The sequence below is a fragment of the Hetaerina americana genome, unplaced genomic scaffold, assembly GCF_022747635.1.
Source record: "Hetaerina americana unplaced genomic scaffold, ioHetAmer1.1.p SCAF_4, whole genome shotgun sequence".
NCBI lineage: Eukaryota > Metazoa > Arthropoda > Insecta > Odonata > Calopterygidae > Hetaerina > Hetaerina americana.
In genome coordinates, this window is record NW_027286985.1 from 45,018,954 (window position 1) to 45,032,623 (window position 13,670).

Sequence of the window (13,670 nt, forward strand, 5' to 3'; positions counted from 1 at the left end):
AGAGTGGAATTGTTTTTCGTATATCACAACCCGGGAACTGTTTAGTTAAGTTTAAGTTATTTTTGGTAAGGAATGGTTTCCCCCTTTCCATCTCGGATAAAAGTTCAATGAAATGAGAGCCGTCATCCGATAGTGACTGCTACATTTGACTCTTTATCACAGTATAAAAAATTTGATGCGTCTGAAATTTTCATTCGACAAGTCTGAGAGCTCGGAATCACTTTATTCAATGTAAGAGGACCATAAAAAATCCATAACATTGGTAACCTTTCCATTTCTGCAAATATGGTTGAAAAAAATTTCTGCAAAGACCTGCAAAAATTGTCTTGTACCACACCTCATTAGCAAGAAAGTCGTTCGACCCAGAGTTGATATTCCTCAGATTCATATATTGAATCTAAAATACCGGACAAATTCAATCTATGACAAGCGTTACAAGATAATGTTGTCATTTTCGAAAGAATTTAATTTTTTTATAGTTCTACTTTCGATAGAGCTATATAAAAATGTGTCACCCTAAGTTTCTTAAAGCTAGGAATTTTCCTCATAATTATAATAGTTTGCTCTGATGCTAGTAAAACGTAATTTTATGAATGTAAATTTTAAATAAAGTGATGTCATAATAATGAAGTGTGGGAAAAAACGTGAGTTATTGTGAACTTACGGTAAGTTTAAATGTTGATTAAAAAATCTTCAAATTATGATAAGTAAAGTTAAAATTGAACAAAAAGACGTTTGAATTATAGCATAATGTTTTTAGTCAAATGAAAGTTAGGTAATTGAATGTAAATGATCCTATACTAAGAAGAGAGTAAGTCTTGTAAATTTTAATAGTAAGCGTGCCCAAGATTTGGTGTGAATCTAACGTCTTCGAGGGCGAAAACGATAAAGCTTGGTCTCTGTTTTTGGAAAACTCATCAATAGGCTATTTACGTATAGTATATTGGCATCCACTGAAAGAGTCGCGGTGTATTTTTTCATCAACTAAATAAATTGAGAAATGTCATTGCTGGCCTTATGCACTAAAAATTATTGCGATGGTGAGGGGCAGGAGTGATCACAATGGAAAGATTCTGCTCGTTTTTTTTTACTCTCTTTAGGATTTTTATATTTTGGCTTGAATCTACCAGTTCAAGAAAGTAATTTATCCAAGTCTCGATTTATGGAAAACATTTTAAATGATATTAGAAAATCATTTTGAGAACTTCCCCGCATTGTTTTTGCCATATAAATAAATAAAGTCATATTTCCTTACGTTGCTTAACTGCAATGGGAAAGATACAAATGTATATAATACAAGTAGTAAGAGTGATACTGTTCATATTTCTTGGTCCCCTAAGATTTTGATGATGGATTCATTAAAATATAATTTAAGTCAACATATATTTCTAAAGTTATTGCTGTGATTCAAACAAAAAACTTATAACTCACCTTTGCTTTGATATTATTTCTCAATCTACCTCTCTATCTCGTCTTACATTATTAATGCTGAAAATCTTGACTTATTATCAAACTCTTTTGAGAAAACAAAACGGATGCATTACCTTTATATGTCATTATATTTAACGGTGAGACCCGTATAACGAGCAAATCTTTCAGGCTCTATCATCAAATTGGCATTCTTTAATAAAGCGACTAAGGATCTTTTTACTATCGTTAATGAAGTAGTCGAGAGAGTTCGGGCCCGAAAAATCACCGAGTCTGGATGCAGACGGTAAGTCGATCCCTGGACTTCACATCAGGAACTTACATTGAGGAACCGAGCGCTCTGCTCATTAGGGGTTATTAAGCCTCTGGTTTTCTTAAAGGATGATATTTTAAGAAATATGATAAGCGAAATGGTTTCTACAAACGCGTGATAAATGCCACCCGAAAATTATGAAAAAAATTATGAAAATATTTAACATCAAGGCCTCAAATTACTTCCGCGGGATATTTTTCTGTCTTACCAAATTTTCCTCGAAGATGGGAAAAATTCCTTCTCTGGATTTCCATGAGACTTGGAAATCGCTGTGCTTGGGGGTGGAAAATGCTTCCAATCCAGTGCCAAGGCCTAGGTCGCTGATCTCCTAATCAAAGAGAATGACCGCAACGAAGGCAGAGAGCGGATAGAATAGTCAGTGATAGATAAAAATAGACGTAGATGTATGCAGACGAAGGACTTCACCAAATAGCGCAATATCTCATGGACCTGATATTTTACCGCCTTCTTTTGACGGTTTAGGCCCGTCCTAGCACTTTGATGATCCTCTTGACTCGGTAGGGACTTACCCATTTCTCCGTTTGCTCTGCTAGATTGCACATTAGTCCGTATAAGTCCATTCAATTAATGACGGGATTCCATCTGGGCCCACGGATTGCATTTGGTGGACCGAATGGCTCCTGAATTCCGACGAGATACGTTTGAGAAGTTCCCAAGGGACGATCCGCGTGCGTTCATTTGCAACACTCATGACCAAGGTTGGACACGAGTTGGCGAATCTTGGGTCAGTAGGGGGGATGGGGGGCGGCACCCTCCCGAGCACCGACCCGTTTGGTCGGAATACTTGTGTCAAATAGAACTCTGAAATTATTTTACTGTATTTGGCGGCTCAAAAGACGTACTTATTATCCAAAATAATGGCTCGAAAATCACCCCCCCCCCCCGAGTATACATTATTACATATAACCATAATTGTATATACCCAGTACTAACAAGCTTTAATACAAATTATTATGATTTATTTAGAATATCCTGTTGTTATATTCCCCATTTTAACGGTGTGCGGAGTAACAAATGAAGAGGTACTGTATTTAACAAGTGCCGCGCCTTGTCGCGGCTTGCAAAAACGTTTTTCCTGTATGTACGACATTAAACGCACGGAATTATTCTTGTGCGTATTAAAACCCGTCAAATACGATAAATATTAAAAGTGTTAAACATGACAACGCGGAAGTTTGATTTGCCGTTGACAAACAACATTTTGTCAGGCATCTGCTCTGAATCGCCTTCTTCTGACAGATGTGCACTTTATGAAATGAAAAGCAGGAACTAAGACTCAGAGTGGAATCAGAAACAATAACTGCAGAATCATCATTTTCATTCGTTGATAACGCATTTTATGTATACAAATAAGCAGCCTAAGGCGGGGATTTTGAAATCCACCTATTTTGAGAGATAGTTCAGGCCAATACTTTGCGGAATTCTCATGTAATGCACTAAGAGGAATCAAATAACTTTTCCATAGAATAAAATTTTTACTCTCAACTAGTTTCGCTATACTGTTGCATTATCTGGACAAGTCATCAGTCCAGATGATACTACAGTATGGTGAGTAGTCTACAGGTATATGATGCTACAGTAAAGCGAAACTAGTTGACATTAAAAATTCTGATCTGTGGAAACGTAAAGTTATTTGATTATCCCTTGCGCATTGAAATTCACCTAAATCAAAAGCAAAATTAGATGAGAGAGGGAAATGGGTTTGGGAATTCCGTCTCTTCTCCGGAGGACTACATCAAAAGATTTCCTGCAGCAAGTCATCATTTTTACCAACGTACTCGTAGATGTCAACGACCAAGAGGACGCCGACCTTGAATAGAATGGAAACATATTCGCACACGGCGCGACTGACCCACTTTTATTAATCAAAGAAGATAAATGGGTCAATTTTGAAAGAACCTTCGCGGAAGGATTATTGTTACTCAATTTACCCTCATCTGTTTGTCAATTAGATCCAATCAAGTCTGTGGTCTCGTAAGACAAGTTGTTTTTCCGATTGAAGTTCGCGGAGAGGTTCGATGAATGACGAACACTATGTCTGAATAGCCAACTTTCATAATAAGTTGACACGACGCCGAAAATCACCCGTTTTGTTTGCAAAGGATTATCAGATTTGAGTCAGAAATGCCTTCAAAATGACTGACAACAGATAGGATCAATTCATCAAATGATGAATAATAACGCTGATTCCGAAGGCCAACGGTTTATCACCATTAGTTTTATATTAAACAAATTAACTTTCTTTGTGGCTCTAGATTTATTTCAATATGCCAATGTAGTTACTTTCGCTCCATATCTATCGACATCAAAAATATATTCACAGAAGAAAACTCTGAGACTCTTACTAAGTTATAATCTATGGAATGCAACGAATTCTTCTGAATGTGATATGGTCTCGAAGCCGTGGTCGCGTTAATAGCTCCTCTCGCACTAACCCATTGCATTGAATGACATTCACATATTCAATATGTGGGTGGCTGGCCCTTTTCCACCTGTGATTCCTCAGAAATATCTGGTATCGAGATGTGTCACAGATTTGACCTAATTAGTCTGTAAACCCAGATTAAAACGAAGGACGCTCCGGTCATTAGTCAAACGTTCTTGCCGCTCCACTATTACGCAGTGCAGTGCATGATGCACAAAGCTCGGTGTACGGTATAGAGTTAGATAGCAGAAAAAAATTGAATTACCCTGTATTGGCTTGACAATAAGGTACAGTAATTGTTATTCAAAATTAACAAAAATCTGATGTTACGGCATAAAATTTTATGCATTATGAAGAACTAGATCAGCAATATCATGTATATATTTTTTAATGATATTTAATTATAATTATTGAGACCCATGACGTGATTATTTATGGAAAATATCCTGAACGCAAAAGCTTTACGTGTTTTTCATTGTGCATCACAACATCAGAATTGATATTGATACACAAATCTTTAAAAACGACGTAAGAATATTATTCGAAATACTAAATAGCATGCCATTTTTTAAATTATCGTTTTTGACTACTTTTTTACTTCTCAAATAAATTTATATTCAATAAATGTATATTTACCACATCATTACAACTTAACCAGGAGATGATAACCTCATTTTGTCCTGGACCTTAACATGAGATTCTGAACTTTTGGCGGTGCATGTAAAAACTTGTAATTGGTTTACTGAGAGTTAAAAAGTAAATTTTAATTGTGAATCACAAGAGTAATAGATTTTCGAACCATGTCCTATAAATTTACTTAAATACCAAATCATAATATAAATTTTCCAGCTTCGAGATCTATTGATCAAGCATACATGTATGACGAATTGCCCAATACCTTTCAAACATACAATCTAATCAATTAAACACCTAATTCAGACAGTTGGAAAAATGTAAACCGTTTCCTTAAACATCCTATGAAAGATAAAAGAATGCCCATGAAATTCATGTTAACTGATAGTAAGTAATGCAAAAGTAATATATGGCACGAAACACAGAGAGAATAAAGAAAAGAAAAGCACATTGAGTAGAAAAGTACAAACAAAACCATAACTTATTGTGATGTCACTTTTCAAGTCAGCTTCCTCAATTATCGACACTTATTCAAAAGAGCCGACCTACATGCTAATGACCATGTCGCGCATACGCAATCTTCACCCTCGTCCATATTAACTCCTCAGGGTAATTGCTCCTTAAGACGTACTTTGGGTGAAGGAGCAGAGATTAAAGTTAGGTTCAATTTGAATTTTCACTGCACTTTTGAGTTTTATGTTTGTTCCTGTTTTCTGGAAATCACATCCTGAAAGAAATTCCCTCAATATAAATGCGCTATGATTCTCGATGTTGAGTTTAACTCGCTCATCTTCTCTGTATTCCTTGCAGTTCCCTGCGAATGCGTCGACATACTGATACGCTGATCGCCACTGACTTTCCCTGTTGACGCAACAATGATGAAGGCTCTGTCTTCAGAACGAGAGACATCGAGTAAGTAATTATTTGACTGCAAGGAGATTTAGTTTTATTTTCCATGCAATTCAAATGAAATCACGTGGCGTTCTTTAATGTAATTATTAGGTATTTTATTATTTTATACAGAACCTTTCGGATTTTTTTTCTACCTCCACACCTTTGAGTCAACAATTTATCACAATTTTTCAATCTAGAGCCTCACTAAAATTTACAATCTTCTCGGTTAAACCGCGGTAATAGTATATTAAATGCGAATAAATTTTTTCCGGCCGTTCATTAGAACTATTCATGAGTATGAAAGTACTCATCTTGTCTTTCAAGTAACCATGTGTCGAGTTTAACTTGCGCAATTATTTAAATTGTTTTATTTAATACTTGACCACTACCGACAACTTTCTTTCCTTGAGGTCATACTTACCAGTATTTGCGTCTTTTTGGTTCCTCCTCTCTTCTCTGAGTGTGTTCTGAAACACGAAGAGTCCATATATAGTATGTGTATCTCATAATAAATCCATCATCTTTTAAGTAATCTTCAGTGTAATTGAAAAAAATATCACCTTACTAAAACGCATCCACATTTCTATCATTATGGCGCCGACTCTTGAATCGCGAAGTCTTAATTCACATTATTTTAATTACTAAAAAAAAAAAGCTCGAATAATATTCAGCAGTTCAAAACTTTAAGTATCACTCTCTGGGGCAAGCTGAATCGCGACAATGAGGAGATATTGAAACGCTCATAGCCCGCCACACTTTTTGTCGTATCGCATTAAACACGCTTTGCAAAGGCCACGGCATCTTTCGTAACACGTGATCTTGAATAACCTCGACACGAACAACTGAGGGATAATAACGACTGCACACACTGGACATCGGATAGGCTGCACGAAACGAGTGAGGAAACAGTGAAAAAATTTGACTCCACTGAAGGTCGCACAATCCGTTAAACTCTGATCACACTAGTGATCCATAATTTGAGTTTCTATGAGGACCCATCAGAGGAGACAGAGTCCCTGCAGTATGCTATGAGGCGAGTCATGAGGGAATATTATCTATTCACCATAAAAGTGACGATATACTGCATTTTTATTCTGGAGTATCGATTTCTGTTAACCTAAGTTTTTGTTGCGCACAAAACAACACACACAACGTCACCAGGTGTGGGTACGACATGACACAACATTGCGGTATGATAATTTTTGGCAATGCGAGAAACGATGCACGAAATGTCTCCACTGTGCTGCCGCACTTCATCTTCGAAATGAATCTTCATTTTCAAATGCGAGTTTTTCACTATCTTCATCCACACAACCGTCGCTAAGGCGTGTCTAATTCTAGTCCTATTCTAGTACCAGCTTGCGAATAAATTGAGTCAGGCTACGCGACTACCTTCGGTAACATGTTAAATTAATGAAAGCGAGCGGGTTCTAATATAATATTGTGATGGCGTTGAACTCGAAATAAATCATTCGAAATAGAATAGGTCCATGTAGATCCGCTATTTCTCAACAGTGGGTGCATCTCAGGGAGTTACTTAACCAATTCGTATAGTAATAATAATTTATTCATTCATTCAGGTACTGCATGTATTACATTCCCACTACTTGTATTGCAATTAATTCAAATCAGCGTATAGGACAATCCATTAAATCATAACACATCACAATGTCACATAATAAATTAACTTACACAAATCATTTTCTTCGTAGTAATCTACCGGCTCTTTGATGTACCCCAGCACTACAAACTACTGTGATTCTAACTCCCAACAGAAATGAGAAGAAATATCCTTAGGCCCCATACTACATATTACAGTAGCTCATTCTTTAAGCCTGCATACTTTCTTCCTCCCTTAATTCCGACCAAAATTCCTATTAATTTCATCACTCTACCTCTATCTCCCAGTATTCTCCTTGAAATTACCATCTCCGGCATCCCATTGCCTCTCGGTATCTCCTGCACCCACTTGCCCTGCCATCTTTGAATGTATCCCAATAGTCGCGTCTCTTCTCCCTTACCAAGTCTAACACTTCATCGTTTGATCCTTTCTGCAATATTTCTAATATTTTTTCCGATTTTCAGCACACTAAAATATCATAATAATTCAATCTACGCTTACCTTCTTTCCTTAACGACTAAGTTTCTCAATTAAATCAAACTATGCTCCATATTAAAGTTGTTACCGGTATTTTCTTTACGTCTTTACTTAAGGTGCCTATCATCATCCTCTGCCTCCTCGTAAACGTTTCCTTACTTAACGTAATTGCTCTTTAATGTCCTCACCTTATCTCATCAAAAACACATCCCATATAGGTGAACTGTTTTACCTGCTCTAATTATTTGTGCCAACTTTAATATTTATGCTGGCCTTCGCTTTTCTTGAGAATCTAATTGCCTTTGTTTCCATATCATTTATTGTCATCCCATGCCTATCGCATTGATTTTGCAGCGCGTTTTATTTATCATTTCAACCCTTGACCGCCTGGCTAACGCCTGATCATCCTCGAATCTAAGTGATTTGAAAAGTTCTCTTAAAACTTTAAATAACTATCGTGAATTTCTATTTTAAATCAAGTAATTGGATTCTGGAAAATATTTATACCGCCGTCACTTGCCTGCATTCACTTGCGTATCATCAGGCCCTAACATCCGTGGAACTGTATCCTTTGTTTTCATCGGAACTACTGGAAAAGAGGTTGAAATGAACTTCTGAACGGGTGATCGTTTCGTAAATCTTTTTCAAACGCTAGATGAAGTGAAGTGAAGAAATTGATATAATGTCTGTGTATGATGTCGTCCTTTTAATCCTACCATGGCTGAATTTCCCTTTATTCTCTGCAGCTGAAACCGCAGTCGACCCGCGCAGCCCATTTCCGAAGACAAAAGGAGGTGGAGATGATAGCGCGAAAGGGGAACCCAGCGACAGTGGAGGGGTGCAGCTCAAGAGGGAGATTGGGCTCTTCAGTGCGGTGAATCTCATCGTTGGAGTGATGATAGGTGATGAATGAGGGAGCTCCTCCCACCCTTGTATACCCTCTCCTTATCTGCCCCGCCTTATTCCACAAACCACCCCGCCCAGCACGCGAAAACTCACCCATTTACACCCTTTTTACCCTCACCAAAGCAGACGAGGCTACTTAACGCAACCCACCGTCGGCATGCGCTTTTCCGCGACCGCTGTCTCTTTCGCTCTATCCTATTACTATATCTCCTTTCCAAAGAGGAGTTTTTTCCTAAAACGGGGTTTCTGTTATGTTATTGTCATTGAACTATAAAGTTTATCCCTCATTTCGCTGTATTTCGCATGGCGGAAATAAAACCCGGCCCTTGTCGATTAATTCCCTCAGCTATTCTCTTAAGGTGACACCTTTTCAGATAATATGAAAACTTCAAATGAGACGCTTGGAAGTATGTTTCATCGACTGGGATGATTAAAAAAATGAGCTCTTCGAGGTATTTTGCGCATAATTCTCCTTTAAATTTAGCGGGTTCAACGTTGGCTTTAAAACGGGGTGGAAACTCATTTCATGAAATCACATTCCAGAGTTTTTCCCGATTTTCGCGGCGGACCAACTGTTATTTTCCCGATTTTTCTCGAGAGCTTCTGGTGTTTCATTAGATGTCGTCTTATCCCTTTGCGTGTCACTGGCATCACTATAAACGTTTCGATACTGTAATTTTGGTTTTTACCAAAACGGGCATGAACGCGCGATGGTCTACGGCAAAAAAAACTGATCTCGCAGATAAAAAGGTCGCTTTAATCGCGAATTCCCAATTTCCATAGAATAACTCCGACATTTTCTTTCATAAATCGGTTCTCTTTCCCATTTTTCCTCTAAATTTACGAAGAAACTGAGCAATTCCTAACGTAACGAGGTTTCATCATAGAGGTTTCGCAAATGACCGATCCGTACTCCACAAAGGCTGGGAGTCGCAGACAAGATTGGGAGGCCACCGGCCTCCCAACCTTTTCTGCAGAGAGCCTAGCCAGAGAAATCGCCGCCCATTCGTCCGTCCGCCCGGGAAAGAATAAGCCATATTACTTTTGGGACGGACCTTGCATCAATTTTACGATATTTATATTGGAGGAAATATCCTTGTGAGCACACACAGGAAAATAATACCAAATTAAAAGCAAGTTCTCGGCATTTGGCCTTCTCCTAGTACGCGAAGAGAATAGCTGAATACAGCTGAAAATTGCCTTTAAACTTATCCATGACATGAAAGAAAGAACATACATTTCCGTAGAATGTATTTGGTTTGGTCACTTAATTAATTTGATTGGTCACCGAGATGCGGCATCCGTATCACGAATGCCCTATCACGGTGAAACGCGATGTACCAAGCCAAATAAATTCTGTGGGAATGTAAGATCTCTCTTTCATATGATGAACATGTAAAACTTCCACGAAGTGAATCCCGGCCCTGTAATTTTTATGCGTTTTAGTTTGTTTTGTTTTTCCGAGTGTTCCTATCTCTCCCTGTACAGAGAAGGTACTTTGTACAACGTTGAACAGATTCTTTATTAATCTTTCCCTGTCTCTCTCTAAATATGTATTTACTCAAATAAATCAGTATAAATATATAAATACATACAGACATATTAATGAATGCCGTCCCTTCTACAGTACAATTCAAAAGTATGATAACTCTCGCAATGCTGTTAGTCTCGCCGTATGTCACACGTCCGTTACTTAGCTTGCGTCTCAGTGCACCCCAGTCGTTTGCTTGGCCACTCTCCCAGCATATTGAATTGGTTCATTGGCCTGAACACTTAAACTGCCCTCGTCTGCTCATCTCATTGCCCCCATCCTTCTTTCTCTCAGGGTCCGGAATCTTCGTGTCTCCCACGAGCGCCCTGCAGCGGTCGGGATCCGTCGGGATGTGCCTAGTGATTTGGGTCGTTTGCGGATTCATATCCCTCCTGGGTAAGTGTGCATATACCGACCACTGACAATTCAATTCTAGGAGGAGAGTGATTCCAAAACCAAGATAAGATGAGCAAACTCAGACGCAGATCTACTGTTCGTGGATTGGCACGGGAGAATTCAAAAGGATTAGGAACAACAAGGCGATCGGTTTGGTGCGGTGACTATTGCTTCCCACCCCGAGGGCCCTGGTTAGGAAATTGATGTCACAATTTTTAATCCATTTCAATGGTTATCCTAATCCAAGCTTTATTACCATTGGAGAGCACTTCAAGTAGAGTACACTGTTCATCTGATGGTACGTTAAATTGAGTTTGATCCCTAGGCGTCTTTCGTTAAGAGTGTGCTAATGCCGACGCCAGGTTTCCTTCGCTCTTACCCCATTCCCTGGACATTCTACCACTACCGAATTACCCACTTCTCCTCAATGGGTCATCTGGTAAATCTCCCATTGGCAAATTCCAATTGCATTTCCAAATAACTAAGACTTTTCTATATTTTCATGGTACCGTACAATTGGCCGATAAGATGTGTGGTGGTGGGTGATTTCATACTCGGCACGCACCGTTCAGACTACTAATTAACTTAATGTTCAAATGAAAATTTATATAACTAGAACTTTGAATGTAACTGTGTATTTTGGATTTGCATTTATTGGAGTATCTATGTTCGAATTGCTACTGTACACGTGTAAGATCAGCCAATATACAGCTTATTGTGCAGAAATTTACATGACAGTCCTCGTAAAGTAAGAGAGACAGAATAATGTCGAAAAATAAGGCTGTCTGATCATGAATAATCTCCTTGGTGAGGCATTCCCTTATCTGTCATGGAAAAAATGGCATTTTGAACCTGCCAGTTCTATATTTATCTCTTTAACTTTATATTCATGATCGGTCCTCTCCCTGAATGTTGGGGCTTGCGAAACGTTTGTAATAATATCAAAAAATAAATGCTCTTATGACTTATGTAAAAGAATTTGTAAAATAATATAAACCCCAGTCTATGAGTGAGTCCCAATATAGTTTCTTCACGTTAATTCTACATATATAGTTTTAGGAATCCTTCTCGCCGATCTGAATCTAACTCGGAATTGAAATCATTCTCGTCAGAATTCAGGATATTCTGCAGCATATTTGAAGCACTTCCCATAACTAGTGAAGGATAAAATTGCTCTTTCACCTCCTTTCCCGTACTTCTCCAGCACCCTTTCAAAGAGTCCGAATTTTCTAACATTTCGCCTGCATATTTTCCGCAAAGATTTTTTCCGATCTTGAGTAAGAGTTACACCTAAAAATTATATAGATTTTCAATTTTTGTGAATAAATCCGCCGAATGTTTTTGGTGATCACATTTCTATTTAGGATTTCATACGCCTATAATGTTTATAAAAAGAAAATGGTTTCGCCAACGTCCAAGACGCCTTTTTCAAATGAGGTGCAATTTTCTCATGAATTCTGGCTTACCCAGAGTCGAGACAAGCAAATCTTAATTGCACCATGTATCTTGTAAGCCACCGCTAGGATGAGCAGGGGATTATTTCACATCAGACATGTTACCTCTAGATTAAGTTTTGCTTAAATGTAAATAAGAATTAAAATGTAAAATATATAAAATGAAGTGATATTAACTACAGTTATATCCAGTACGGTATGTACATGTAAGTGCAAACTACGTCCCCATGAAATATGAGCACCTAGTAACAAGAAGGAGAATTAAATTAGGGTTATACCAAAAAATGACCACATTCTAGGCAACTTAGAATTTAAAAAAAAATAATTTTCCCCCAAATGTTCTCCCCTAATCTTATTCGGCCGTTCCCATTCCTCTCTAATATTAGAGCATCCTTTTAACGGTTTCTTTTTCTTTTTTTGACGATCGAAAACACGCTACAAATGGTCGTAGAACATACATTAGGTGGACCAACCCATTACATCGATATCGGAAACGCAAGGATAGCTTTAGGAGACACGGTATTTCCACTGGCTAATAAGAAAGACTGTGGAAATGATAGGAAATCAGATATTTTCAATATTGAAGACACCCATTTTCCAACGATTCGCAAGGGCACACTGAGTATTAATAAGTTCACGCTGAACCCAAATAACCATTATACTCATGAATAAGCGCAGAAATCAAAACATTTCAGCTTTCATTGCTCCTTGACAACCTAATATGCCTATCTTCGATGTGGCACTCCCTGGCATTCTTTTGTCATTTTCTTAGTAATAATACTTATTTTCCAAGATATACCGTGCGAAGAAAACATGTCCTGCGAATTCTAAGAGGCATACCCTTCTATTTTTAGCGATGCAGTAATCAATTGTTTCACTTTTACGAGGCATATTTCCAAAGAAGTGGATTATTAAATCAAATTGCTGATACGTTCTCGTGGAATTTATTAATCTGAAGAGGCTTCCCAGGCATGGATCGGATTCTTAGAATAACATAAATAATATGAATATGAAAAAGCTGAAAAAACTCGAACAATAGAAATATGTTCGCGTTCCACCTAACTAACTTTACTTTCCAAGCCGGGAACGAGCCAATCATCTCCAGGGTGTTAATGCTTTCACTCTTGTATATGAATTCTTGTTATTCTTTCATGTATTCCTTTTTACCTGCATAGTTTGCGAGCAGGCTTCGCATTGCATAACCGGCAGTGCATTAGGCAAATCATATTGAGGAATGTTGGATTCAGTAACTATATTGCCAAAGATTTATCATCTATTAGTCTTCGAAAATATTTCTTCTTTCAAGTATCGAGTCTAAGTAATTAAAATACGCTATCATTCTCAACCAACGGAAAACATGGGCTTTTCTGTAGCTTAAAATCATTATTTAATGCATGTAATTTCTTTCAAAACCCAGAACAGTGCTTTACGTTTAATAATAATTATTTTTAATTGCAACATAGAAAAAATATTTTACGAAACCATGAGGAATAATTTAAAAAAATAGTTTCCGACTGCCTGGCCTGGGAATTAAAATCCTTCCGCCTAAAACCTTCTCGCAGGTTTTATAT

At 37.7% G+C, this 13,670-nt stretch overlaps 1 protein-coding gene across 2 annotated transcripts in view; it reads left to right on the plus strand.

The window, feature by feature from the left end:
• Window positions 1–13,670, plus strand: part of LOC139691777 (b(0,+)-type amino acid transporter 1-like) — a 63,985-nt gene that overhangs the window by 11,901 nt on the left and 38,414 nt on the right. For both annotated transcript variants that reach the window (XM_071589636.1, XM_071589635.1), the window contains exons 2-4: window positions 5,631–5,732; window positions 8,559–8,714; window positions 10,544–10,645. In XM_071589636.1, the coding sequence (XP_071445737.1) occupies window positions 5,696–5,732; window positions 8,559–8,714; window positions 10,544–10,645 (295 nt within the window). In that variant the 5' untranslated portion in view covers window positions 5,631–5,695. The remainder of the gene's footprint in view (window positions 1–5,630; window positions 5,733–8,558; window positions 8,715–10,543; window positions 10,646–13,670) is intronic.